The 22,956-nt window shown below is 58.7% G+C and overlaps 1 protein-coding gene across 7 annotated transcripts in view; it reads right to left on the bottom strand.

Moving 5' to 3' along the window:
- Positions 1-18,429, bottom strand: part of SEMA3F (semaphorin 3F) — a 28,963-nt gene extending 10,534 nt beyond the window's left edge. For 5 of the 7 annotated variants that reach the window (XM_004419728.3, XM_087431058.1, XM_014792334.2 and 2 more), the window contains exons 1-2: positions 17,954-18,429; positions 13,865-14,024 (exon numbers count right to left, since the gene is read on the bottom strand). In XM_004419728.3, coding sequence (XP_004419785.1) covers positions 13,865-13,976 — 112 coding nt within the window. In that variant the 5' untranslated portion in view covers positions 13,977-14,024; positions 17,954-18,429. Of the gene's footprint in view, positions 1-13,864; positions 14,025-17,396; positions 17,636-17,953 lie in introns of those variants that run through there. The other 2 variants (XM_087431057.1, XM_087431061.1) reach the window with 2 other exon arrangements.
- Between the last annotated feature and the right edge of the window lie 4,527 nt (positions 18,430-22,956).

Below are 22,956 nucleotides of genomic sequence, written 5' to 3'. Positions count from 1 at the left end.
ACTGCAGACGCTGGCACAGAGCCAGGAGGCTGAGGCAGGAGGCCCTGCCGTCACCCCAGCTGCTCACCAGACAGAGGGCAAAGCTGGCGCACAGCAAGGTCCCACCTTGTCTGAAGCAGGTTAGCCAGGATGCTGGAAAGCCCTGCTAGAGCCATACTGGCCCAACAGACTTTGGGCATCCCCCAGACCCCACAGAGGGTCTGCTAACAGTGGAATTCTTGGGCCACTTTGATCTAGCCAGGAACTTTCCCAGGAGAGAGACCCTCCCCAGCCCTAGCGCTGCAGCATCCTGGGGCTGGGGGCAGGGTCCAGTTGAGTCCTCAGTTTCTCTTTTGTGTGAGTCTAGCAGCCTTGGCCTTCCCAGCCCCAGGAGCCTGAGGAAAAATCCTCCTTCCTGGGGATGAAGGACAGGAGGGAACTTAGCAGGTGAAAGGCCAATGACAGATATAGGACTCCAAGAAGCACGGGAGCCTTCCTCCCAGAGGGGGGAGAGCCAAGGGGTCCCCGTGGTAAGCCCTTCCTCCACCCACCACCAGCTATTTTTAGCTCAGCAAGAGGGGGAAGATTGTAATGAGGCTGATGAATATTCACTAGCACAGGAGGCTTGAGATGGCAGCACACAGAAGAGCACATGCATGTATGCACATGGCCTATGTATGCACACACGTGTCCTGCACCAGATGAGGCATTCACCAAGGGGATCATCCACATTCCATCTCCCCGCCCCACAGGTGGCAACCCATTCCACAGGTGGTAACCCATTTCACAGGTGGGACAATCAACAGGGAGGCCTGGAGAGGGAGAGCAGCTGGGATCTGAGGCCCTAGACGTTGCCTGAAGGTGGGATCAGCAGGTGGCCCCATCCTATCAATCAAGGTCACCCTCCACTCAGGCAGCTGTCTCCAACTGGCCTGGCCGACCCTGATCCCTGCTGTGTGCTGGGGACCCTGGAGCGGAGCTGGAGGGGCTGTGCCTGAGAGCAGCTTTGGATGAGAGCTCCAGGATGTGCAGAGATGGGTGTGTGAGGTGGGCTGGGAGCCAGGGGACTCCCACAGCAGACCCACAGCCCACATCTGAGGGGCTGGGGGTTAAGCAAAGGCCTTGCCCTGCGCAGCCCTGACTACATGTCAAGAGAATACAGGTGATGACCTTGGCCAACTGCTGGGATGCAGGGACGCCGAGGGATCAAAGGGCCGATCCCTGCCTGGCTACGGCCTCACCCGCCTGTCCGGCGGTGCCTCTGAAGTCCTGAGTAGGGCAGTCTGCGCACCTGTCCTGCACCTGTTGTTGGGCCACTCGGAGTCCCCCGCCTGGCCACCCAACCATAGTGACAACAGGAAAGTAAACACTCCCCTACCCCTAGGGCCAGGAAGTGGCCAGAGAGGAAGTGGGGCGGCCAGCGGAGCCCCCCCAGGCTGGGACAGCCCGCCAGGGGTTATTTATACCCTGGCTGGGGGCATGGCCTTGGTTGTGCCCTTACCCGTCTTGCTGGGCTAGGGGCATTCGGAGGGCAAAGAGGGGAGGGAGGCAGAGGCTCAAGTGGGCACCTTCAGACACAGGCACCTGGGGTGGGGGGAAGCTCCAAACATTGAGTCCCAGGAATGCAACCAGCCATAATCCCTGCCCAGCCTTGGGCCTCTATAATCCAGACCCTCCCCCTCTGCCATGCCATGACTCCCAGTGCCTTCCCCCAGCTCAAAGCCCCAGCACTCCAGGCTCCATCCCATTCTAGGAGAAAGGCAAGAGGGAGACGATTCAGCAGATCAGGAAACTGACACCTACATGGGGAGCAGACTAGCCTTGATACGACACCCTATCTCTCAAGCCTCCGTGTCCCCTACCCCTCGGGTAGAGGTGGTGATGGAGGGAGCCTCTCACTTCGTCATCAAGCATCTACTAGGTGCAAAGCCCTGTGTTCCAATTTACAGATGAGGACATCGAGGCACAGAGAAGGGAAGTGACATGCCAGAGTGCATGGGGGGTGGGACTCCCACCCAGGTCCAGGGCCTTTTGGGCTGAAGGAGGGACAGGCCCAGGCAAAGCTGGTCCTGGTGGTGGGGACTGCCCACTGGGAGGGCCAGTGCCGGAAGGTGACTCGCCCTCCATCAACAGGGCACATGACTCAGGACCCTCGGGATCCCTCCCAGTGACCACGGGATATGGCGTCAATGGCTCTGTTGTCACAGGACGTGATGTTTCGGTCACTATGGAAACTGTGGCGGGGGCGGGGAAGGGGTGGGAACAAGGGTTAGGAATCTTTGGCTCTGGCGTGGACTTCATGACCCCAGCTGGGGCACTCTGGCTCTCTGAGCCTCAGTACCCCCCCAGTACTGACATTGAAGGTGATCCTGGGGTGGGGGTCCTGCTCTGCTTTCAGGGAAATGCTGACAGCTGAGAATTCCTTGGGTCCTCCCCCACCCATCCTTCATGAGCTGTTTCTGATATGGGGGGAGAGGAGAGTGGGATGGGGTCCCAAGTTCTTTCCTCACGGAAGCAGGCTCCCAGATATCACCATCTCTTGGAGACATCCACCCTCAGTCCCATCCCTGTTACCCCATTTCCTAGGGCTGTGGTGGGGAGCAGAGAGGGCAATGGGGTAGGAAGGAGCTTCCTGTTGACTTATCCCCAACCCACAGGTTGCGTTTAGCAGGTTTAGCAGAGCTAAACCCCGAATAATCCATCCAAACCCAGCCTACAGAGGGGAAACTGAGGTGGAGAAGGGTAGAAGTTTTTCAGGGTCCCAGAGTGAATTGGGTGTAGGGCTCTAGCCTTATCAACCCATGGCTGGAGTGCTTATCTCACTCATGCTGGATAGTAGGAAAGAATTCAAACAAGGGCCCCCAGGTCAGCCCTGCATCCCCAGCTCCAGACAGGAAGACTGAGGCCCTCAGGTCACAGAGTGAGGAATAAAACTGGTGTCCTTCCCTGCCCCTGCCACAGGGCAAAGGAATTGGTGGCCTTCATTTCTCCAAAAAGCCAGGGGCAGGACAGGGGGTGGTCAAGGAGCCCTGGTATCCTGCTCTGACACCTGCAGCGTCAGCAGGACTAGATCCTACTGGCCCCCAGCCCCGCTAAGGAGCAGGGATTTGGGCCAAGGACCTGGGGGCCTGAGGGGCATCAGTGTGTGTGTGTGTCAGGGCTGATGTGGACCCAGCCTGGACATGTCCTCAGGCCAGTCCCCACCTCTGCTCCACTTGTCCAAGTGCCAGTTCTGGTAGCAGGAGTGTCACTCCTCCTCCCTCCCCTGGTAATACTGAGGGAGGGGCTGGGGAGCAATCAAGGGTTCTGTGGGTGTTGGGAGTCAAGTCTGGATAAGCTTTGACCTTGGAGAGGGAGGATGGATGCCTGAGTGAAGCTTCCTGGGAAAGGCTCCCCACCCCCACACCCTCACCAAGGCTGGGCACAGGTTGGGTGGGGTGACATCCGGGAAGGCTTTTCCCGTCAACGGGAAGGAAGAGCCCTTTCTGGCATCAGACATCTCATTTCCGCAGCCGTTCCCAGCCTCTAGCACTCCCCATGGCCATTAGACACTCACAGTCCTGGCCCAGAATGGCCTGGCAAAGGTCCAGAGGCAGGAACAATCTCAGCACATAGGGGGCTTAATCCTGGGGGGTCTCCGTTTCCTCATCTCTGGGAAGCAGCTGATGATGCCTTACTTTAAGGAAGTGGTGGGCGAGGACAGCACTGAGGAGGCGTGTCCATGGCCCTCACCTGCAGATCCCACGTGGGCGGCCCCTGACCCCTGCTGCCTGTCTCTAGGACACCAGGCCTGTTGCTAGTGAGGCAGAGGCTGCTGCAAAAAGCGGGGTCTTGGAGCAGAGGTGGGCACCCCACCCCCTTGGTTACAGCCCCACAAAGCAGCAGGCCCTGACTGACAGCGTCACCTCCTCTGGCTGTGCTTGGGTACTGGGGGGTGACAGACAGGTCCCTACAGCCCAGCCCTGACCTCTGACCTCATGTGGGCTAGTGCAGCCCTAATCCCTGAGCTGAGAGAAATGAGATTAGGGGCGGGGTTGGGGGTGCTGGCCAGGGTCTTTGTCAGTGCTTCCATCTTCCTGCCCTTCTGAGGAGGGAAACTGAGGTGGACAAGGAGATGGTAGCGGTAGCAGCAGCAAGAGTGGCAGGGTTCAGAGAGCCACTGACACCCACCGTGGGCTCTAGGGAGGAGTGGCCCCCAGCCCTTTTATCACTCCCCTAAAGCCGCAAGGGGCCCCAGAGGAAGGCCCAGGGGCTGGGCTGGCCCCCTGGCTCCCGGCCTAATCCTCTCTTAATGAGCGGCCAGCCGGAAGGCCTCAGCCCCTGGCCACAGCCCTACAATCCTGGGAGCCCCAGCCAGGCTGAGCTGGGGGCAGGGCAGCCTCAAAGCCTTTGCACACACCTTTCCCCCTGCTTAGCACACCCACCTCACTCATACCCCAATGCCAAGACCCCAACACAAGCCAGCCAGGGCCCCAGCATCAGCAGGGATATACCAGGGTGACACCTGCCTTGTGCTCCCACGGACCCTCTCTTGAGCATTTCCCAATTGTTCAGGTCTAGGTCCCACATGGGGCTGGGCAGGGAACACTGTCACTACTGATCCAGGGGCTGGCTCTCTTAGTCCCTTTTCCCCCCAGGATGTTCTGGATAGAAATCCCTAGAAGCCAGACCCAGGGTTTTACCTTGGGCTTCAGCTACCTCCTCCCTGGGGGGTAGGCTCCAGGCCCCTTTAGTCCCAAGCCCCTCAATATCTGTCCCCTCCAGTCCCATCCCTGGGCCAGGCTCTCCAGATTAGAGACCCAGAGGCCTCCCCAGGAGGGATCCACACTTGCCCTCCATCCCCCAGGCAGGTGAGCCAGGTCAGTGCCAACAAAACCAATTACAGCCGCTCTTCACCCAATTACCAACTAATTATGGCCTCGTAGTCCATTCAACATAATTAACATGTAAATGACTCGGCGTGTTTATATTCAATAACTGCTTTGATTGAATTTAATTTAAATGTCTGAACTGGGGACCCAGTTACTGTATTTCACCACCTAGAGCTGCCACTTCCTGGGAATGTCCGCTTCTCCAAGGGAGAAGGATCCAAGGCCAGAGTGGAGGGTGGAGGGGCAGACGCTGCGACACTAGCCTAGCCCCGGCGAGGGCAGGGATGGCTGCAGTCCTCGCATCGTTGACACGCCTATCCCGGGGTGTAGGGAGGTGGCGAAGTCGGAAGAGCCCCCAATGGGACCCTCAAGATGGGAAATCCTCTGGAACAAGGGGCCCCTGCTTAAGGGCTACTGTAAACATCTCAGCTGTTCAGTAAACATCAAGCCGGAGGCAAGCTGGAGCCACCCAGCTGGGCTAAGCTCCGCTGTGGCTTCCCTCCCATTTCGGGGGCTGAGGGCCAGGGCTTGGGCGGGTAGGCCTAAGCCTGCTGTTCTCACGCCCGTTCCGCCCCAGCGCCCACCTGCTCCGCCCAGGAGAGGACAGGCTGGGGGCACAGCTCATCCTGACCCAGGAAAAGTCAGGAGGGAAGGGGCGGCAGGGTCACTCCCTGGCACACAGGCCAGCCAGAAACCAGAGGTTCTACATCTCTCCAGGGGATGGAGAGATGTCCAGTGACTTTAGATCATTTTGTCCCAGCAGATAGGGGGATCTCCAGTCTAGGTGCCTCCACTGATCTCTGCCCACCCCCAGGGCCCCATGCCGGCTGATCATTCTAGGTCTGGGCTGGTGGCTCAGGGGGCCAGGAGGTCCTATATGGACATTTAACAGCACGCACGGGGCCGGCCCGGTGGCTTGGTGGTTAAGTGCGCGCGCTCCGATGCTGGCGGCCCGGGTTCGGATCCCGGGCGCGCACCGAGGCACCGCTTCTCCGTTCATCCTGGGGCCGAGTCCCACATACAGCAACTAGAAGGATGTGCAGCTACGACATACAACTATCCACTGGGGCTTTGGGGGGAAAAAATAAAATAAATAAAATCTTTAAAAAAAAAAAAAAAAAAAAAAAAACACAAAACAGCACGCACGGCTGCCTATGAGAACACCTTTGGGCATTCACTGGCCAGGCAGAGTTCAGAGCTCTAGCCCAGCTTGGAAATGACACAGTGTAGTCAAGAAAGCTGGCCTGGAAGGGCAGGGCAGCCCTTGTGCATGGACTGGAAGGAGGTGGCCTGGGCCAGGCAAGCAGCTCACACAGGAATGTGCCCCAAGAAGTGGGAAGGAAGTGGGCAGAGGGGTTGGTCCTGAGGAGGAGGGTTGCATTGATCCATTTCTCAGGTAGGGAGAGCGGATCAGTGCCTCCAGTTCCACAGGCCTCGGGGGCCCACCCCTCCTCCCACATTCCAGACCTGGCCCGGAAACCCCTCACTCCTTCCTCCGCCACCTCCTCCTCCCTGTGACTGCAAAGGATAACAAACTCTCCATGGCTCATTTACTCCGATAAATCAACCAGACAGACAGGCCAGGATGGGACCGACAGGCTGGTGGGTGTCAAGACTCTCCCCCTGCCCTGGCCTCTGCTGCCCTCCTTGGACTCCTGGGGTCCCTGCAGCCTCTTCACATCACCCACTCAGAGATTCCCAGGATGTATCAGTCTTAGCCCCCTCCTCAACATTCGAATGGGGAAACTGAGGCACCATGCAGACAGATGTGTGCTCAGGGTCAGCCTCGGGGGATGCAGTGAGGCAGGGTCAGGAGCCGAGGCAGAACTCAGCCAGTTGCTGGTCCAGGAAGGCAGTGAGTACTCCACACAGGCCTGGTGCTGGGACAGGAAAGTGTTGAGCAAAATGACAGTGCAGGCAGTCCTGGGCAGAGGCCCCTGGAGTGCCACCCACTCAATCTCAGGTGCTGCAGGAGCCCCTGAGGCCCCCACATTCTAGCTGCTGCTCTGTCAATTGTAGTGTATGACCCAGAGGAGCCAATCATGCTGGCTGACCAGCAAGTACGCAGGCAGTGGACTCTGCCCTTGGAGGGAAGTGAGGGCATCAGCACCGAGCCCTAAACGGGAAGAAACAAGACTCTTGGCTAGGGGCAGAGACCTCAGAGGAAAGAGCATGTCCGGGTAGGATGCCAAAGAGGGGTCAGGGTGGTGATGGGAGGGAGAGAGGCAAGAGGGGATCAGGGGGAGGAAGGAAGGAAGAAGAATGGGGGAAGGGGGTCTGGAGCTGAGGCCTCACGCCCCAAAGGCTTCCTGGTCCCTGGAGGGGCCTGTTGCTTTGGGGCTGTCTCTGCCGTGCAGAAATATAGCAGATAGCCAGTAGCTGCCCCAGTGAGAACACCACAAGTCAGCCTTGTTAAGGTCTCCCTCCTCCACAGGCTGGCCTCCTGGATCCTAGGCCAGCAGCCACCGCCTAGGCCCCATTCTTTGCTGGGTCAGGACCAGTGGTCAGGGTCTGGAGCCCAGGAGGCCTCTGCCTTCTCCCTGGGGCTTCTCAGTAACCTTGCGGGGCAGGGGGGCCACAGGCCTGCCAAGCTTCGGCGCCCACGTGAGCTGGGCTTTGGATTCAGACTGGAGCCTTCTGGCATCCAGGCCTCTGGCAAAGGCCCTCTTGCTATTTCTAAGAAAAATGCAGCAGGAATCTTCTCTGCTTCTCCAGAGCTCCAAGGGCTCCCTTGAGGCAGGGCTCAGATTCCCAGGACAGCACCAGGCAAGGCCAGGAATACATGCTCTCGGCCCAGCCGTGTAGCTGCCCAAGTGAGCAACCCAGGTCTGGTCACCTCTAGCATAAGATGTAGGAGCCAGAACAGTGCTTGAGGAGAGGTCATGGCAGCTGATCGGGGGCGCCAACCAGACTGGGGAGCTCTTTTCGGAGGGCACTCCCTCCAAGGCATCCCCTCCCCAAATGTATCTCTATCATTAGATTTTTTCCCACAGTGTGTATTTGGTACCTCTGTCATGAGAAAAAAGAGCTCAAAAACCACAAGGAAAAGTACAAACTCTACGTCCAAGTACCAAGAACAAGACTCCATCTAGCATCTTGCCCTTTCCCCAGCTGTTGCACCACACACACCCCGCCTCTGCTCCTGTCTTCCCTCTCCCACAACCTCCCTTCCCCCGTTTAAGATGCAGCCTCCTCCACAAAGCCTGCCCGGATGCCCAGGGTAGGAATTCTCCTCCAGACCCCACTCCACCCACAGGGCTCCTTGTCCCTCCTGCAGTCCTTTCCAAACACCGTCTCCCTCACTAAAGGTTAGAAATCTAGAGGGAGGGGTGAAGCAGTGCGGGATTCCTTGGGCATCCCCCAGGATCGGCTCTCACCTGTCTGCTGCCCTCAGCATAGCTCCTAGTTCTTGAGACTTCCTTCACTGGGGCCATAACTATATTCACAAAGTTAATCCTCCCGACAGCACAAAGAGGTCAGTACCCTTCTTATCCCCACTTTACAGACAAGGCAGCAGGGACACAGAGGGACTTCACTACCCAAAGTCTCCCCACGGCCAGGATGCAAGCAAAGCAGCCTGAGCACTCAGGGTTCTGCTTCCACGGGGCCACTGCCATCCCCACCTTACATATGGGGAAACCAGGGCTTGGAAAGGCTAAGCCACTTGTCCGAGGTCACACAGCCAACAAGAGTAGAACGGGGGTTTGTCTGCCTTCAGGTCCAGCCCTCTCAACCACCACCACCATCAGCTCTGCATTCTACCAAATTTAAGTGTCCCATTCCCTACCCTAGGGGAGGAGCTAGAGGTCTCCCAAGAGTCAGGGGCAGGTACCCATGGCTCTGAAGACACCACCACCTCTGGAGGGGTCACAGGGTCAGAGGTGCACACACACACAGGTGCAGACAGCTGGGAGCCCACTCTGAGGCCGCTGCCTCCCAAGCCACAGGGTGAAAGATGCCTTTATGGGCTGGGATGAGATTTTTATCTTGGCGGTTTCTCTTTAAATTCTTTATGATTACGAAGCAGCGGGGGCTGCCAAGGAACATGATTTACTCCTTGAGCATGCACCAGCTCCTCACTCAGTGCCAAGGGAAGCTGGAGCCAGGGAGGGAGGGGTGGGCGTCGTGCCAGGGAACCAGAGACAAGGCCTGTGCTGCTGAGGCCCAGCCGGTGGCAGTCCCATCCAAAGCTTGGCTGGACCTGGAAGTACCACAGATGAAGGCCCCAGCCCCTGGCCTAGTTGACTCAGGCTGGGCCTCAGGTAGGTTCTTGGCAAGCACAAGAACCTGTCCTCACTCTCTCCGAGAGCGCCGATTCCTGGCCAGCTGAGAGGCAAACAGCCAGACCCCAGGACCTCCCAACTCCTGAAGTGGCCAATTCCAAGTCCCCTCTCAGGAGTGAGGCAGCTCCCATTTCCAGGAAAACTGAGATCTCAAATACAGGGATCTGGGCTCAAGTTCATGCTTTACGTCTTCCTTCCTCCTTCATCCTGGAATACCCAGCCTTCCTTGGTTTGCTAGCTCCAAATCTGGCTGTAGCTGTCAACGCCACCTGACCCTGGCCCAGATCCCTGGTGCCACTCCTGGCCTCCAGGCTCCTGGGGCTCCTCACCCCTCCTCCCCTCCTCCTCTGCCATCTGAAGCTCCAAGCCTGGGTTTGGTTGGCCATGGAGCCCCGGGGGGGCAAGGGCGGGTCCTGTAGCTCCCCAGGCCCACCCCCACCCCTGTGCAGTCAGGCCTGGGGCTGGGACAAGGCCCCATCAATGCTGGCTAAAGGCACTCCCACCTCAACTCATATCCACTCCCCCTCGGGTGAAGTAAACTGGCCGTGACCCCTCCTAACCTCCAATTTCATCATTTCCTAACAAGGAGACCTGGCAACTCTGGTTCTCTGATGCCACATGCAAATGATGCAAGTGATAGCACTGTTCCGGGCCATTAGTCCCAGAGGCTGGGCTGAGGTGGTGGGTGGGCAGTGACCAGCACCCGCCCATTCACCCTCCACCTGCAGAACATCCTTCCCCACCGAGCAAGCCAGTTATGTCCAGAGTCAGAGAAGGTCCAAATCCCAGGGTTACTCTGGACATAGGAGCTTTCCTCTCCTGGACCCTGGTTTTCTTTCTCTGAAAGGAAAGAGCTTCCTGGGGGACCATGCTCAGTGGAGGGGCTGGGGTGATGGAGGGCTGGATTTATAGCCTGGAAATAAAAAATCCAAGTGCTATTGCTTCAGTGGGTAGAAGGCCTGAGAAGCCTACCCACTGCGACCCCAGCCCTTTCCTTGGGAAATGACGCTGGGAAGGCTAAAGCCAGCACTGTGGGATCCTAGAACTCTGTCCGTAGCTCATGCGAGAGGGCTGTGCCTGCATCTCCCACCCCACTCTCCACTCTTAGTCCTGGGACAGGTTCAGACATCAGGCAGAGTCAGGCTCCATCTTAGTCCTGCTCCTGAGAGACCTGGGAAGCCTCTGGGTCTCATGCCTCACAGGAGACCCCTCTCAGGCCTTGAAGGAACCGCTACTTGGTTATCATCATGGGCACCTACTGTTATTTCTATTATTTTCATCTTTCCTGCCCTCCCATGGCAAGGTGACATTCTGCTCCATCTCCCTACTCCTGCCTCAGTTTCCCCAGTAGCCCAGCCACCTCATGTCATCACAAGACTCCTTTTCTCCACCAAACACCTCATGGCCCCAAGTCTTGGCCAAAGCCAGCCCAGGCAGCAGCCGATGTGCGGGTGGCTTCCTGGGAAAAAGTAAACATTCCCAAGCTGAACAAAGGACCTGACAGGGCCTACACACCTCCCTGCTACAGCCCAAGGTGGTGCCCCAGGGCTTGGGCCATCCCAGGGTGGGGGAAGGGAGAGCTTTTTCTCCCAGACTTGCCCATTGATTCTGGGTTAAGGGGCCTCCAGGCCCAGGCAAAGATGGGTGAAGGAAAGAGGATCCCACTAGCCAGGCTCTCTAGTCCCAAGCATCCATGAACTTTTTTTTTTTTTTAAAGTTTTTTTTTTTTTTTTTTTTAAAGGTTTTATTTATTTATTTTTCCCCCAAAGCCCCAGTACATAGTTGTCTGCCATAGCTGCACATCCTTCTAGTTGCTGTACGTGGGACACGGCCTCAGCATGGCTGGAGGAGTGGTGCCTCGGTGCGCACCCGGGATCCGAACCCGGGCCGCCGGCAGCGGAGAGCACGCACTTAACCGCTAAGCCACGGGGCCGGCCCCATCCATGAGCTTTTAGAGAATACCTCGCCTGCTCCTGGAAATCTTCCCCACTTGACCCCTCACTTCTGCCTAACTTGGGCTGTGCTGCTGTTGGAAGCTCAGGAGATGGGCCATATGAGCCCCCAACTCTGACTGAACCCAGGACCCCTTCTCCCTTTACACTCTCTCGGCTTTAGGCCTGGGCAGGCGTGCCCAGGCGGATGCACAGGCAGCAAGCCCAAGCCTGGCCCAGTTCCTGCCTTTGTCCCTTTATCTGCCCTGGGCAGCAAGGCCCCTCACGCCAGCACCTCTGGCTTGGATGGTCTGGCCCGACCAGGCCAGAACTAGCACCTCCCAACTGCAGCAGGAGCCAGGGCAGGGGAGGAGATGTGCCTAGGCTGAGTCCCTGAGGCCTGGTATGCCAGCCGCTATATCCATCCATGGCATAGAGAGACTGAGGCATGGAGCCAGGGTGACCACCAGCGCTTCTGACAGCAACTCTCTCTGTGCCCATCATGTGTACAAGGAAGAAGCCCCGCCCCTTTCCCCATCCCCAGCCTGACTGTGGGATCCCAGTTGCTGAAGGTGTTGGTCTCCATTCTCACTCCACAACCGCTTGGTGAGGGCCTACTCCTCACTGAGGGCCACTTCGTGTACATGACCTGGCTGAGACCATCCAGCACAGGGGGATGCACAGGGCCTGGTGCACAGTAAGTGCTGGGCTCCCAGGTGGCACTGACCAACTGGGTGTCCATTGTCTTTTCAGCCAGTTTGACTGTGAGCACTCCATCTTGTTCAGTGCAGTGTCGCCAGTACTCAGCACAGGGCCTGGTGCACAGTAAGTGATCAAGTATCCGCTACACTAAGTGACATCTAAGTATAAAACTAGGACACAAGACCAAGTGGAGAACAGGAAAGGTCACTCAGGGCAGGGAAACCTGCATGTGCAAATGCACAAAGTCCCAGGCGGGGGATGGCCCCAGGCATCCTATAGCCCCACCCCAGGCTGCCACAGCATTCAGCACCAGCATTCAGCACCGTAGGCTGGCTGCCAGCGAGTTGGGCTTTTCGTCACTGCGGGTGTCAGCTTCAGAGCTAACTGAGAGGGAATCAACCTGACCATCAATGTGGGTGTCAGGCATCGGCAAGGCCAGGACACCAGGGTTCTATTTCTGGCCTCGCCTCTGCCTCCTGCCTGTCCTTGGCCCTGCCCTTGCGTGAGCCTCAGTTTCTCTCTCTGGAAAACAGGAACAAAAGCCTTTGCCCTTTTGCCCCTGGAGGTCTGAGAAGTTTCAAAAGAAGCATACAGGAGACCTCCCATGTCTCATCTCTCCTGCTTCCTCTCATGGGTCTCCAGGGTAATGACAGAAATAATACCCAGAGTGGATGCCTGGGCTTCAGGGCCCCAGGAATGTAGAGACCAAGCCACCCCTCCCTCCACCTCTGGGGAGAGGGGACACTCTACTCCCCCAGCAGCACCCTGGGGGAGGAGGTGAGAGGGGAGAATCAGGGCCCCTGAAGATTTATTAATCTGCTCTGAGGAATTCCACCAGGGAAGGGTGGAGGCATCAGCAGAATAAACGTCTCACCTTCCCAGGCCCAGGAGGGGGTGCTGTTACAGCCCGAACTAATCAACTCTTCTGCCCATTTCTCAGGCCCTGCACAGGTCTCCTTCTAGGCACATCTTCATAAATTCATTCCCCACTCTCTCCCTCAAGTTGTAGAGGTGGGATGAGGCCAGGGTAGGAGCTCTGCTGGGTGGGGGACATGGGAACGTGAGGAGGTTGGGGCTGGGCCTCAGTCAAGCCCGAGGAAGGAAAAAGGTCGGCTCAGCCTTTCACTCCATATGTGTGCCTGGAAATCTGGCCAGTCAGGGCTGAGTCGGCCCCACCCAGGGCAGGCGCTGGACGAAGTAACCTCGGGCCAGAGGAGGGCCAAGGCTGAGAACTCAGCACTGACCCCAGGTCCCCCAGGCGCCCACATGGCCGCTGCTCCTTACCCCATGCCAAGGGTAGACTCTTCTGATCACACACAACTTCAAGGAAGTGCCTAGAGAGTGAGCCATCTGTACACCTGAGTGTGTACGCCAGGTGTGTTCACCTGCCCAGGGGGTTAGGGGCAAAGGTGATGGAACTGAGGGACCAGCCTCTCACTCTGAGACCCCAACCCATCATTAAAACCTTCCAGTGACTGCCAAGGCAAAGTGCTCATTGGGGATCTCAGGAATGCAGGCCTCTCACAGTAGCCCACACTCTCCCAGAACTCACCTAGCCTCCAGTTACAGCCAGTAGCACCCTCCCCAATTCCTAGGAACCCCTCCCACCTGGAGACCCAAAGGAAAGTTCCTCAAGCACCCACACCCCAGCAGAGCAGGTCCTGCTCCTCCAGCTTCCTGAGGCCTCAGTGCCCAACTGTCCGACCCTCCAACCCAGGGACTGCCCAAGGCAGGGCCAGACACATAGCAGTGGCAAAGAAGGGCTTTAGCAAACAAGTTTGGAAAGAGTCACATCTCTGTCTCCCCAGTTATCACACAAAGGGAGATGCTCTGCAGACCCTATCCGGCCCGAGACCCCACATTCTAACTTTAGAGGGGGCCCAGACTCAGGCCCCTTCTCCAAAATGTCTAAGCGGTCCAGTCTCCAGCCTTTCCAAGCAAGTCCCTACCTCCTCTATCCCCCTAGCACACACACGTACCCAGGGCGACTCATGCGTTTGCACAATTTGTCCTTTTTGCTCTGACCTCTCCTCTGTCTCCCATGCAATGAGACCAAGTGCTGAGGATGATGCTAGGGAACAGCAAGGCAGCCTCTTACCTTTGAATGAGAGCCGGACCCGGGGTGTGGCTGGGAGGTGGTCCTGGGTCGGGGTGGCTGGCCAGGCCCCAGTCAGTAGGGAAGCCCAGAGGAGGAGACCAGCAACAGGCATTGTGGGAGGGGCTTAGGGCCCAGGAAGCAGGCTCTGCTGTCTGGACACCTGGGAGGGGGGAACCAAGATTGGAATGCATGAGGCAGATAGGGGAGTCTCGCCTTACCAACATTTCCCTTGTGTAACTCTGCCCAAGGCACCTTGGTCTCCCTATCTGAACAAACAGGGTGATGGGTGTCTCCTTGCCCACACCCTCAGCCTGGGGCCTGAGTGCCCCAGTGTGCAAACCTCACATATTTTCTTGTCCCTGCCTTTTCTGGGTAGGTGTAGCCAATGGGCCTGAAGACCAAGTAACCAGATGCAGCCTGGGGTCACCAGAGTCAACAGGGGCCACCCGAGACTCAAACACTCCCCCCACGACAGCATCCTGAATTCTATTCACAGGGCCCAGCTCAAGCAGGTGCTCTCACAGCCCTTTCCAACTCCCAACAGGCTCTCTCCCTTGCACCCACTCCCAATCAAAGGAGCTGCTCCTTCCCTCTCCTACCTCAAGGGAGGGGTCCAGGCCTGCCTGCTCCAGCCAAATCTCTCCTCCTACAGGGAAATCTGGACCTGACTATTAGGGTAGCGGGCAAGAGAGAGAGTGGAGGATGAGTGAGACACACATAGACAGCCGAAAGTGGAAGTCAGCAGCCTGAAAATGAGAGGCAAAGAATAGCACGATCTACTTTTACTGAAATCACAGCAGGAAGGATCCAGGTCAGACATACAGAAGGACTTTCTGCCAGGAAAAGTTCCAGCTCTGCCTCCAGAGGGTGAAGAAGGGGAGCTAGAATGGCCAGCAGGTCTGGGGTGGGCCTGCAGTGTCCCCTGCAGAACTCCCACACTCCCAGAAGGTCCAAGTTTCCATACTATGTTTTTCAAATATTGTCTCACCAGGCAGGCTGGCTGTTGGGTAAACGTAGCCCAGTACCAGTTGTCAGAACATATTGTTCCCTCCTGGCAAAAACCAGCGCCAACTCCCAACCACCCCCCCAGATGCACAGGGGGTGTGGGCACCAAGAACAACATTGTGAGTCCCATCCCCCTGATCTGCCTTGTCTATTCCCATCTCCCACGGGAGGCAGGAAGCCAGGCCCATTTCTAGGACTCTTGGGGCGGGAGGTCAGGGGTACTGTGGCCTGTTACTCCCTTGCACGGGCTAATATATGCTGAGGCTGTACATCTGACTGTCAGGCCCCACTCGACAGACCCTGGTGCTCTCCCTAGACAGGATATGCAGCTTCAGGCCACCTGACCCAGTCCCCACGTGGTTCACTCTGTGGGAACACCTCCCCTGAGTGCCTGACACACCTCTCATTTTCTTTCAAGATCCCCCATCAAAGATACTCCCTCCTGGGGAGGCTGGCTGGGGGATGGGAGAATCAGAACCAGCCCCTCCCCCAGTCTGCTGGGGCACAAAGCTGGTGCTGACTGAAGGGCAGGCTCTGATGAGGGGACAGGTAGGAGAAACGAACATCACCCCCGGGGTGCACCTGGGCAGCCCCCACTAACAGTTGTGGATACACAACATCCACATTTGCACGCCCACACACGTCCTCACAAGCATGTGTTTGCTCAAGAACTTGATCTGCTGCTGGGGTGGGGCTCAAGGAAGTTGGGAGACACTGTCCTGACTTGGGGAGGGGAAGATGCAGTCTAGGTCCCTCAGAGAGCTTTGATTCTATGTATCAGGGGATTCAGGTTGACTCACCTTCCCTGTGACCTCATTTCTCCTGCATCTATTTTCATAGTGACAAGGTGAGGGTCACCAAGGATAGTGTTGGGAGTCCCCCAAGGTATCCAGGAAGGTGGATGGCCTTGCCCCACTGGGCCCCTACATGGAAATCCTACAATGTTTTGGCCCTTTAAAGGGGTGAATGGGGGAAGTTCAAGTCTGCTGGGGCCTCAGGCCCAAGTCTGGGCCCCCTCTTTGGCAGCCTGGGGGATGGAAGAGAGAAGGAAAGAAGGAGAGAGAAGGAAGAGGAAGAGAAGGACAGAGAGAGGGAAGGGGAGGGCATTTCTACTGTAGCTTCCCCTCTGCCAGCCCCTAGATGCATTCCACTCAGCCCCAGCCCCAGAGAAGCCCCCAGTCCAGCCGAGTCCAAGTGGGTGGACAGAGAAGGAACAACCACCACCACCTGGGAGCCCACCAGGAGGAAAGCAGAGAAGGAAGGAAGGAAGGCTGGTGGGAGGGAGCAAGGGAGGGAGGCAGGAGGGAGGGAGGAGGAGAGAGGGAGGAGAGAGGGAGGGACAGAGGAGAGACGCTCGAACAAAGAACCGAGGAGCTGGGGTTGGCAAGGGGTGCGGGGAAGGGCGGCCTGACGAGAGGTCTGGAGGCACCTGGGGGCGGGGCAGGGGGCTAGATGGTAGAATTGTCCAGCCTGATCCAGACCTCCCAGGTGTGGAGTTTGGGGGGGTGGGTGGACAGCCTGCCTCAGGGAAGGGAGGTTGGCTCCTCTGAGCTAAGAACTGCGTGGGTGGAAGGGAGGCAGGAGCAGGGGCTATGGGGGGAGATGGGGAACAAATTATTAACAGCACCCCACCCCCTACCCAGCCCCTCCGATACTCCCCTGGCAGGCCAGAGCTCCTTCCTGGTTCCTTGGCTTACCCCTCCCCCAACACCCCATGGACCCAGAAGCAAGCCACCCCAGCATAGCTGGGATTGAAACCCCCGCTTTCATGGTCAGGGTTTCCAGTCAAGGTCACCTGGACTTGGCTCCATTCTCCTCCTCAAGGTATGCCTAGCAGGGGAGGGAGTGGGGGGCGAAGAGGCTGGGCTGCTGGTCTTCTCTCTCCCCACCCCCACACTTCCGGACCTGGCTCTTTCAGAACGGAGGGGCAGCAGCAGGAGTAGGTGTGCCCAGTGCCCTCACCTTCCATGACACCATAACCCACCAGTCCAGCCACACTCCCTGTGCAGCCTGTGAAAAGACTCCAGCTCCATCCAACTTTCTGGGCTGGGATGAGCTTCCCAACCCCTAGGTGCAGTTTCCCTATCTGCAACTAGGACAGGGGCTTCTGGGAGACAATCGGGGTGAATTCAGGACAGGAACCCCCAACCTGGCCCAGCTCCAGGGCAGACATGCCAGTGCCTTCAGTTTGTCCCCCTCCTCCAGCTATTCATGGGCTAGTGTTCACAACACAGTTATCTCAAGAATTAGAAGTTATTTATCCAGCCAGGCCCCCAGCCCTAGCTCCCACTGACCCCTCCTGCCATCGCTGCCTCATTTCTGAGCCACCTTGACACTCTCTGGTCCCATCTGCTCTAGGAGAGCTCACCAAGCTCCTAGTATCTCCTGCCCACTTCTCCACTGGGGCTCCAGGCTGCCCACATGGGGGCTTGGCTGCAGGCTCTCCCAGCTCATTTACACCCCACATACAGCCGGGCCCCTAATCCAGGCAAGATTCCCGGCTGGAAAAGCAAACCCAAGCTGGCACCTGGGGGTCAGGGGCTGGCAGAGTGCTGGGAAAAAAGCCTCGGGGGCTGGTGGTCCTCCTGTCCTGCTGATCTGGGAGACCCTCCACGTGGGGGTGCCAGGATAGCGCTTCCCTTCCAGCAGACTGTCTGGGACACTGAGGCAAGGCAGGCGCACCTACTGGGGAAGAGCACTGCCTGAGGCGTTCGTTGGTGGGAGAGACAGCTGAGCCAGGAGAAGGGGCACCTGGACTCCTGCTCCAGGAACGTGGACGTGGGGGTGTTTGAGAGCACCCACCCACCCAGAACCTTACGGGAAAAAGTTGCTTTGCGCACTGGTGACCCCGCAGGCCACATCATCCACACATCCCCACGTCGCCCGGATGCTAAGAGTCCAGGCAGCCCCGACAGGTACAGCGCCCACGCCAGTCCTGTCAACCCTGAGTCCGCGGGAAGCCTCCTGGCTCTCAGAGGCCCGCGCCCCGCACACTTCCGCAGAGTTGCGGTGCCGCAGGTCCCAGAGGGATCGCGGGTTGGCCCGGTCGCCTGCCCCCTCCCTCCTGGTTCCCGTCGCACTCACCTCTTTCGCGGCAGTGGGGCCTGGGCTCCCGGGCGGCGGCGGCAGAGCGGCTCCCGGTTGGGCCGGCCCGCGTTAGCGGCCCCCCGGGGCCATGGCCCTGCCCGCGCCCTCTCGCTGCTGTGCCTGAGCCGGGGTCGGCGCCGCGGCCCGGGCTTAACGGGTTCCGCGGGCTTCGGGCGCGTCAGCAACCGAGGCCCCGGGCCCCAGCCCGGGCCATAAGAAGGTTCAGGGTCGCTCGGGGCCGCCTCCCCCCGGGTGGGCTGCGGGCGCCCCCTGGCCGGCACGCCGAAGGCGCATTCCCCGGCGGGCGCGGGCGACGGCGCGCGCTCGGCTTCGGGGTGCTGCGCTCGGCTCGGCCCGGTGGCGGTGTGCTCGCCTGGTTGCTGGACTGGGGCCGGGCGGCTGCGCTGGGCTGCGCCGCTCCTCGCGGCGCGCCCTGGCCCTGCCCTGCGCTGCGCTCGGGGCTTGCCGGACCGCGGCCGTTCGCTCGCTCGCTCGCTCGCTCTCGTCTCGCGGCCGCCGGCGGGACAGGGCGCTTGGAGCCGCGCGGGGAGCGCCGGCAATTGGCCGCCCGTGGGCGACATTTGCATAGCGCGGCCCCGCCCCGCCCGCCCCGCCCGGCCCCACCCCGAGGGCGGGACCCGCCCGGCCGCCGCCCCGCCCCCGCCCCCGCCCCACCTGACCAGGGGCTGGGTTCGGGGCTCCCGGGCGGTGGGGCAGCCTGCGCCAGGGGAATCTAATCTGCACCCCGCGTCCCTGCCCCGGCTTTGCGGGCGGCGCCCCCGCCCCGCCCTGGCTTTGTCTCTCCGTGGATACACCGCGCACACCCCGCCTGGTGTTTACCCGGGCACTCAACTCCCTGGCGGGAAGGGCGGGCGCGCCGGGGAGCAACGAGCCTGCGCTCACCTGCGCAGCCCCTGCCGTGTCCCTCCTTCCCACTCGATGCCGGCCGCGCTGGGCCCCGCACGTGAGCCCCGCAGCGCAGGGCCCAGGACTGCCCTGGCCGCTCAGCAGGTGGCGGTGCAGCCCCTGGACGGCTGGCACCGCTAGACCTGCCCGCTGCCTCCAGCCCAGGCCAGGTCGTGGCAGCCCAGCCTCACAGAGCTGTCCAGCCACTCAAGTGCTCCCGATCCCCCCAACCATCCACCGTATTTGAAGCCAGCAACCCCTGCCCCCCATAGTTCCATACCCCAGAGAAGCCAGATAGGCTGGGCCTTCTCTCCTAAAATGAACATTTGCTTTCGAATGGCCTCATGATGACCCCAGATCCCAGCAACTGAGCTGGGAGCCTACCTTGATCCCAGGAAAGGACCCTCCACCCAAACCAACCCAACCCCCAAGCCATGGCCTCACCAGCCAGAGCCAGGACCATAGTCTCAGCCATCCCCCATGCACTTTGCTGAGATCCCAAGGGGCATGGGCCCTCTTTGTCCTCTCCTTCCTCCTCTCCCTCCTCCCTATTCTCCCTTTCCCTCCCCTTCCTCCTCCTCTCTCCTATCTCCTCTTCTTCTCCCCTTTCCTCCTCCTCTATCTTCTCCTTCTTTGCCCCCCCTTCCCCCTCCTTCTCCTTCCCCTATTTTTCCTTCTCTTCTCCCTCCTCCTCTCTTTTCTCTTGCTTCATTTTTTTTGTGAGGAAGATCAGCCCTGAGCTGACATCCATGCCAATCCTCTTCTTTTTGCTGAGGAAGACTGGCCCTGGGCTAACATCTGTGCCCATCTTCCTCCACTTTATATGGGACGCCGCCACAGCATGGCCTGACAAGCGGTGCATCGGTGCGCACCCGGGATCCAAGCTCTGGCTGCGGGCCGCCAGTGGCGGAGCGCAGGCACTTAACCACTACGCCACCGAGCCAGCGCCTTTTCTCTTCCTTCTTCCTCCCCCTCCCCTCTTCCTCCTCTCCTCCTTGTCTTCCTCCCCACTCCTGTCCTCTTCTCCTCTTCTTCCTTCCTCTTCTCTTCATGGCTAACAAGACCCCCTGGAGAAGGCATCTTTCCCTCTGACCCATTGACTGGTTGACTGCAAATATAGGGTGGGGTGGGATGTTAGGGATCCTACTAAGGGTCTCCTGGCCCAGACTTGGAGTCCACATGCTCCAAGTAGAGGCTGGCCACAAAGTGAGGAAACACCAGCCTGGAGCTGTGGAGGCTGCAGCGACAGTGCCTGTGCCTCTCTTTTCTTTCATGCCTCAGTTAAAACACTGACAATCATTCCTCCTCATCTCTACTCCTTTGCACCAGGGTCACCCCTGAGATCACCACCACTGCTCCACCATCACCAACACAACTTATGCCACCATCACTATGGTTTCCAAACCCATCCCTTCCACCACCACCCCCAGCTTCCCTGGTCTCCTCAGCGCCTGGCCATCCCCAGCACGATCATCATGGTCACTAAAGCACAACTGTTAGGACTTGCCCAAGACTCCAGGGTGCTGTGCTGGGAAGGAAAGAGACTCAAATGATTTGTCCATGGAGCACCACTCAGACACACAGAATAGGCCCAGCACATAGAGGCTTTCGGTGGCAGGAGGGCGTGGGGGAAGGGGACGGGAGAGGGAAGAGAGCTAGAGCTGAGCCTGGCTACACAGTGTAGCCAATTCTCTTCTAAGGGATTTGACAAGGCTGAATAATCAATATAAATGAAAACGATGATCACTGCAGCAGTGAATCCACCCTGCACCCTTGCCCTGGGTCCACCCGGGCTGAGCATTTTGTGTCAGTATATATGTTATTATATACATAAAATATGTATTATTGGGAGGAATATTATAGAGACTTCCATGATTTTGCCTTCAATTTCAGAGGTCCAAAGAGCCCTTGAAGCCTGCCCTGGATGCCAGGTTGGGAGGCCCTACATGCCAGCAGGGTTTATGATTATTCACTCCCAGGCACTTCACAATCCTCCTGCAAAGCAGGCCCTGCTGTCTCCATTGTATAGATGAGGAAGAGGAGACTGAGAGAAGTGAGGTGAGGCCTGTAACCACCAGGCTGTGGTGTCCGAAGAAGGTGGCATTTTCCTCCCAGAGCAGCCCCCTCTCCCTTCCCAGATGGGCTCTGAGTGCCTACAAGATAGCCCCTCAGGATGACATCCCGACTGTGTAGCGTTAGGCTCATGGCTCAGCCTCCCAGAGCTTCTGAAGTGCCACAGAGCCCAACAGTGGGAGTTACAATTGGGAAGGAATTGGCCGCCTTTGTCCCAGCCCCCACCACAGGTGATGGTGCTTGCAGCAGGCAGGAGAGCTTTGCAAGTCTTCTCCCCCGACCACCCCCAGCCCTTCAACTTGGCCCAACCTTTGTTTCTGGCAGTGCTCATGCCTGCTTCTTTTCCTTCTGGCTCTTCCAGGCTGTGCTGTGGGGGACTGAGGGCAGCCCTGGGCCTCCTGCTGCCCCTCCACCCTCTATCTGTCTACCCTGTCTCCCTCTATCTGGCCTACCTCGGGTGGGAAGAGTGAAGCCTGCCATACTGGGTAACATTGAGAGAGACTCTGCCCTTCCGCCCTCTGCATCTGGACGGCTGGACTTGGAAGGCCTGGCCTCAGAGACCTGCCACGCCACCTGGATGAAGGTGGTGACTAAACCAGCACTCCCTCCTCTGGCCCAGGCTCTGGGGAACCTGTTTCCCGGGCCTAGCAGGCTAAGCAAGCCCTGGCCCGCCCAGCCCAGGCATTGCTGGCTCAGGTTTCCCCACTTTCTGGTTTTCTCATCTCCCCTGCCCCAGGCGCTGCCTGCTCTGGGCCCAGCCCCCACTCGCCTGGAACTGGATCTCAGAGAGGGGGAGTGTTGGAAAAAGGGGCCAGGGACGGGGCTCAGGGCAGCGCTCAGGCAGCACCAGGAGGGGGCAGGCAGTGAGCAGTCACCCGAGCCCCCGCTTGGCCTCGGCCTTCTCCTGCCCAGCCTGCCCCAGGGGCTGGCTCAGAGCCCATCAAAAGCTGGAATGACCCACCTCCCTGGCTGCTGCCCAAAGCTGCCTCCAGGCCTTTTCTGCTGTTGTCCCCTCTACTAGGAATGCTCTTCCCAGACTTCAGCGCCAGTGTAAACCCTGTGCTTCCTCTGGACCAGAGCCCTTAGCCACCTTCTTCACCCACAAACACTGTCCCTTTCTGCACAAGGGGCCGGCCTCCCTTCTTGAGGCTGCGTCATCCTCTCCTTCCACACTTGAGCCCCACAGGCATCCCAGGCCTCTTCAAGGGGCCTGCTACTCTTTCATCTCTGGGTCTTTGCACATACTGTTCCCCTGTGCCTAGAACGCCTTTCCTATTTTCTTCTAGATCCTTCAGGCCCCTGAGAAGTCATTACCTCCCAAGAAGCCAACCCTAGTGGCTGGGTCAGGAGTTTCCTTGGGGCCCTGTAGGTCCTGCATCCCCATCCAGACTCTTAGAGATCCTGTCTGGGACCCAGGCCTCTCTGCATTCTCCTGGCTGGGCCCCACACAGACCTATCAGCAACTGCTTCTCATGTGGGTTCTGAGTGAACAAGAGAGAAGAACACAGGGCCCTGAGATCCTCATGTGTTACTCCACAGTCCCTCATCCCATGTGTGTATTCATGTGTGTGTGAGTGTGTGTGTGTGGTGAGGAACATGGGGGTTGGGTGGGCCCAAGCTTGGCTAGCTGCCAAGTGACCCATGGCCGTTGGCCAGCCTGAGCATATCCTGTTTAGACAGAGGCCAGACAGCCGTTCCTCACCCACTTGGGCCTGCCCAGCCCCTGCCGGGGAGCCCAGGTCTTGGGCCTAGAGCTCAATCTTTATCTGGCTCCAGAGAGGCCACCTCATTAGGAATTGAGAGGGGAATTCTGGGTTTCCTCTGCCCTTACAGCAGAGTCCTTGTTTTGGGGTGCCTGGGCCCCGGGTAAATAATGGTTGGGCAGCCCCAGCCACTGGGTAAAGAGGAGGCCAACCTGGGAGCCCCCCCCAGCAACGCCTTGGCTTTGCCCATCTCAGCTGGGACAGCTCCATTCTTCCAGCTGCTCAGGCCAAAAAGCTTTCAAATCAGCCTGGACTCCC

Source organism: Ceratotherium simum, chromosome 5 (genome assembly GCF_057802395.1).
Source record: "Ceratotherium simum simum isolate JZ-2026a chromosome 5, ASM5780239v1, whole genome shotgun sequence".
Classification (NCBI taxonomy): domain Eukaryota; kingdom Metazoa; phylum Chordata; class Mammalia; order Perissodactyla; family Rhinocerotidae; genus Ceratotherium; species Ceratotherium simum.
Note: the sequence above shows the minus strand (reverse complement) of the source record. Positions and strands in the feature narration are given on the sequence as shown.